The sequence below is a fragment of the Procambarus clarkii genome, chromosome 14, assembly GCF_040958095.1.
Source record: "Procambarus clarkii isolate CNS0578487 chromosome 14, FALCON_Pclarkii_2.0, whole genome shotgun sequence".
NCBI classification, from domain to species: domain Eukaryota; kingdom Metazoa; phylum Arthropoda; class Malacostraca; order Decapoda; family Cambaridae; genus Procambarus; species Procambarus clarkii.
Genome location: NC_091163.1, coordinates 4,747,537 through 4,752,661, shown reverse-complemented (window position 1 = coordinate 4,752,661; position 5,125 = coordinate 4,747,537). Strand labels below are relative to the sequence as shown.

Genomic DNA, 5,125 nt, shown 5'->3' with positions numbered 1-5,125 from the left:
GTCAGACCTGAGTTGTCCCGCTACCCGTGCGCACCTACTCGCTGAGTGCCCTGATTTTTTAGAATTATCGGGAATTTTGCTTTCCAAACGTGCCTTCTGAGGCATATGCGGATTCAAAAGGCACATTGGAAAAATTATCAGTGAATTTCGAGGAAAAAAATATCCTCGGTGAAGTAAATTTTGTAACAGATGGTGGCATTTTGTGATTAAAATGACCTACTTGGGTAATTATTATTCGATTTCAATACTTATGACCTCGTAGTACGGTAGGTAGACTTTCGCTGAGGGAGACTGCAAGCCATGTCGACTTAAGATTGTATCATTCTTACTCAAGGCTAAGAGAGCAACTCTTATCGCCCCATCAAGTGAATAAGAACATGAGCAGTGGAATGCACATGCAATTTATATATGCATAAATGCCATCCCCCAAGCTGAGATGACTGAAAATGTTCTTTCATTTCGTGGGCTTTCTATCTCATAATGTTCCTAAGATAATTTACCAAGAATTAAGAAAATAATAATTAACACCCGGAGGCATTAAAACAGCAACACAAAATAAATTTAGATTTATTGAAAATATAGTTATTTGGTAGTTGTCCAGTGTGTGTTGATGATGTGAGCGGCAGCCTCAGCAATCATGATGGTGGGAGCGTTGGTGTTGCCCGTGGTGACGAAGGGCATGATGGAGGCGTCCACCACCCGCAGCCTCGACACGCCTCGTACCCTGCGTCAGTGGGGAGACACTTTACCCACTATCATTACAAACATTCACGTTCATACACCTAAGGTACTGTGTACCCCGTACCCTGCGTCAGTGGGAAGAATCTTTACCTACTATCATTACAAACCCACGTTCCAACCCGTTCTCGCACTTATAGTCAATATTTGGCTTATGAATAAGTGCATATGTGACATACTAATTTATTGTGAATATTTGAGTTTACCTTGAAAAGCTGAATAGAAAACACCGACCTAACCTAACCTGCTTAGTATGTTAAGATATTACAATTGTACTTAACCAATACCTATATTGATATTACAGTTTTATAAAAGAAAACGAAAATATTTAAATAAATTTTAAAATAACTTAGGATATTGTCAAATGTTGTATAAAATCTCTATTGTTTAATAAAACTGAGAGGAAGAGTTAGTGCCTTGGAAAAAAACATGATTTGGAATATGTCACATATATACTTATTTATAAGCGAAATATTGAATATAAGCAATAAGTCATATATGTACTGTCTTGTGGTTGCACGTTCATACACCTAAGGCACTCTACACCACCAGTTATAATAGTTTAAGGCATTTCAATTAAAATAACATCGATGAAATTATGTGAGTCTTTTAACAGTTATATAAAATACTAGTACTGCATGTATAAGAGAGAGATTTTGAGTGGAAAAATATCTATATCCCTAAAAGATAATGTCTTTCGTTTGGGGCTAGTTTCACCCAACTATTAAGGATGAATGATACAGGTGTAGGAAGCAGTATGTGTCCTGTCTTATGCTGCTCAAGTCGGGCACATTGCCTCTCTTTTAAGAAATATTGACTCCGACAGTGACACCCAGCATTTTTTTATGATTTTAAGAGTTAAAAAAGTTTCCGTTTTGTACTATTCAAGAGGACAGTATCCTCCTGCTAGTAGTTTGGTGTTCTATCCTCTTGCATAGTATCTATGCTATTGAAATACACTGAGATTTCTCGTATCCTCTTGCATAGATGGCATGCTTAAAAATAGAACAATAGCTAAAGAACATAGTTAGTTCTAGACCTAAATAACCAGTCATTGGCATATTGTATGTTATCTTAGGCCTAATTTAGTACTGTACGTATGTGCTATATTAGGCTTAGGAATGTTCAGGTTTGGTTTTTGGCTAAATTTATTTCGCGCTTTTTACAAAATTAATAGCACATGAACCTTGCTGGCTGCAACAGTCCATTTTTGTACGTTGACGCAAATGGTTGCTATAAGTACTCTCAGTTCTATAGGATTGCAAAAGTACTCTCAGCATATAGGATTGCATAAGTATAGAACTGCATAAGTACTCTGTTCTATAGGATTTCATAAGTACTCTCAGTTCTATGGGATTGCATAAGTACTCTCAGTTCTATAGGATTGCATAAGTATTCTCAGTTCTATAGCATTGCATAAGTATTCTCAGTTCAATAGGATTGCATACGTACTCTCAGTTCTATAGGATTGCATAAGTACTCAGTTCTATAGGATTGCATAAGTATTCTCTGTTCTATAGCATTGCATACGTACTCTCAGTTCTATAGGATTGCATAAGTACTCTCAGTTCTATAGGATAGGTTGAGAGCTGCAAGCTCTTACAACAATGATTACTGGATCCTGATTAGTTTTGGACAATTATGTCAAGGGTCAGACGATAAAATGCAATTAGCCAATGTTTTAGGTTTCATTTGAAGTCATGCTATAATTCATGTCGGTAATTTCATGTTAATGTCCTTGTGAATCTAGCTCATATTTAGATTTAGATATCAAACATTTTCTTGATCAAATTTTATAGAACATTTTATACATTTAATTATTAATTTTTTACATTTCAGACATTAATATTCGAATATCAAAGCCGTCCTTTTAACTAATTTATATAAAATTTCATGTGAGAATGTTTCCCATTCTTATTTGTTTTAATACATGTAAATACATGGCATACATTTCTCTAATTTACTAAATCGTTATGTATGTATGTATGTATACGGTATTATACACCAAAGAGCTGACTTGATTAAACGTCTCCAACAAGGATATATATATAAATATATATATATATATATATATATATATATATATACTATATATATATATATATATATATATATAACTGAAAACTCACACCCCAGGGACCATTGTGGCTTGTTCGCACGCATATATATATATATTATATATATATATATATCTATATATATATATATATATATATATATATATATATATATATAATATATATATACACACACACACGGAGAGGTGTACTCTGCTTCTCTGTGTATATAATATATATATATATATATATATATATATATATATATATATATATATATATATATATATATATATATATATATATATACACTGAGATTGTTGTTGCGAGGCGGCAAGTTTGTTGTTCACCCCCCTACCTCATCCTGTGAGCGGTAGCGCAAAACGAGTATAGAGGGCACCAAAAGGTCTTTATTTAAACCTCAACGGAGATTATTACATTAACAATTATGTCCTATCCTGCACACCTTATACTTATTATATCAGGTGGTTTCAGAGATTGTTCCATTTCAATAGCTATGAATTAACAGTTAATATTATACATTAATGGTAGGTCTTTCGCTAATTCCTAACTGTTTTAGCTGTGGTGGTATTACAGGGTAATAGAAAGCTGCCTGGTAATTATTATTAGTCTTCACACTACACTGCTTGTCTCTTAACCTCATGTCATATATCTACAGGAAGCAAAACATGGATACAGTGTAAGGATTTTCAGATATTTTATCGTTAGTAATAATATGCTTTGCTATTTCATGCAACGTGAGTTTAGATTTATATCTAAATAGATCAATTTCATCACAGTCTAAGATGTAATGCTCTAGTGTGTGTCCCTGTCTTAGTCTGCATACTTTACTTCATCCATATCCCTATACTAGCCCAACTGCTATATATACTTGTAGTCAAGTCTTACTTCGAGCTGTGACAACGTCTGTTAGTCTGCTGATTTTGTTACTTGCCCCCATACACGTGTTTTACTTCCACACATTTCATTGTGAGAACAATGTACTTGCTAGTTCCAGTTTGCACTCTTTTTATTTTTCTTTAAAATAATGCAAGAGTTCTCGTCTACAGACATTTTTAAGGTATGCAGACGATGAGTCACAATAACGTGGCTGAAATATGTTGACCAGACCACATACTAGAATGTGAAGGGACGACGACGTTTCGGTCCGTCCTGGAACATTCTCAAGTCGATTGTGAAAGGTCCAGGACGGACCGAAACGTCGTCGTCCCTCCACTTTCTAGTGTGTGGTCTGGTCAACTTTTAAGGTACTTATTTCATAACACAAGCGCAGGCGATGAGTCACAATAATGTAGCTAAAGTATGTTGACCAGACCACACACTAGAAAGTGAAGGGACGACGACGTTTCGGTCCGTCCTGGGCCATTCTCAAGTCGAATCTTCATAACACAAGATTCCGTTCAACATTGTCTTTATATTTACGGCAATCTTAGCAAGGGCGCCAACTTTATCATCTTCCTACAGGCCAATGTGAGAGGGGACTCCATAACATTTTGATGTTTACCTCCTTATTAAGTATGCGTATATATCTGTGTCTGGCTTCGGAGACAAGCACGTTATTACTTGACTGTAAACTATATAATGCTAGTAGTGAGGAAAGGGAGTCTGAAATAAGTATGCTGTCTACATTAGTGTTGTCAATAATTTTGAGTGCTACCAGTATTGCTACCAGTTCAACTTGCATGGTGGATGCCCAGTTACAAATCTTTACAGCCTTTCCAATTGTGCTGCCATTGGGCTGTTGAACAAAAATAACATTTCATGCCCATGCTGTATCTGTATTGAGTAATCCGTCAGTGTATATGGTCCGTGTAATGTTCATTTTAGTTTGTAGATTGTCATTGTATACGCATTCAAGGGGTACTTAATTTAGCAGCAAGCTGAGCATGAGGCTTGTGTGTGATTAGTTTCTCGGTGGGATATGTTGGCGTCAGGATATCAAAAGGCACTATCTGCGAAAGTGCAAGGCACTGCTGCACTTTCATCTTTACATACATCGTGCAGTCCCACCATTTTAATGTGAGTGGTTGTTTTTTTAATCCATTTAGGCTCACTAGTTCCATTGCGTATGTGTTCTAACAGTTCAACTGACACAATGTTGTTTTTGTTATCATGCAGAAGCTTTAGTCCCATCATAAGATTAATTTTAAATATTCTATCTTGAATGCTATATATATTTCTTTCCTCATATTGAGAACTTTGCTGGTTATAGGACAGCCAAATATAATTCATTTTGCATTTTTTCCGGTCTATCAATACTTTTGCCACTATGCAGAACTAAAGCTGGTGCATGATAGTGTATCAGAGAC

General features: G+C 35.4%; 1 protein-coding gene across 1 annotated transcript in view; it reads right to left on the bottom strand.

Annotated features, from left to right (window-relative positions):
* Positions 1–582: 582 nt before the first annotated feature.
* LOC138364703 (glucose dehydrogenase [FAD, quinone]-like) overlaps positions 583–5,125 on the bottom strand; it is a 12,003-nt gene continuing 7,460 nt past the window's right edge. Inside the window, exon 5 of the mRNA XM_069324684.1 lies at positions 583–724. Coding sequence (XP_069180785.1) covers positions 583–724 — 142 coding nt within the window. The remainder of the gene's footprint in view (positions 725–5,125) is intronic.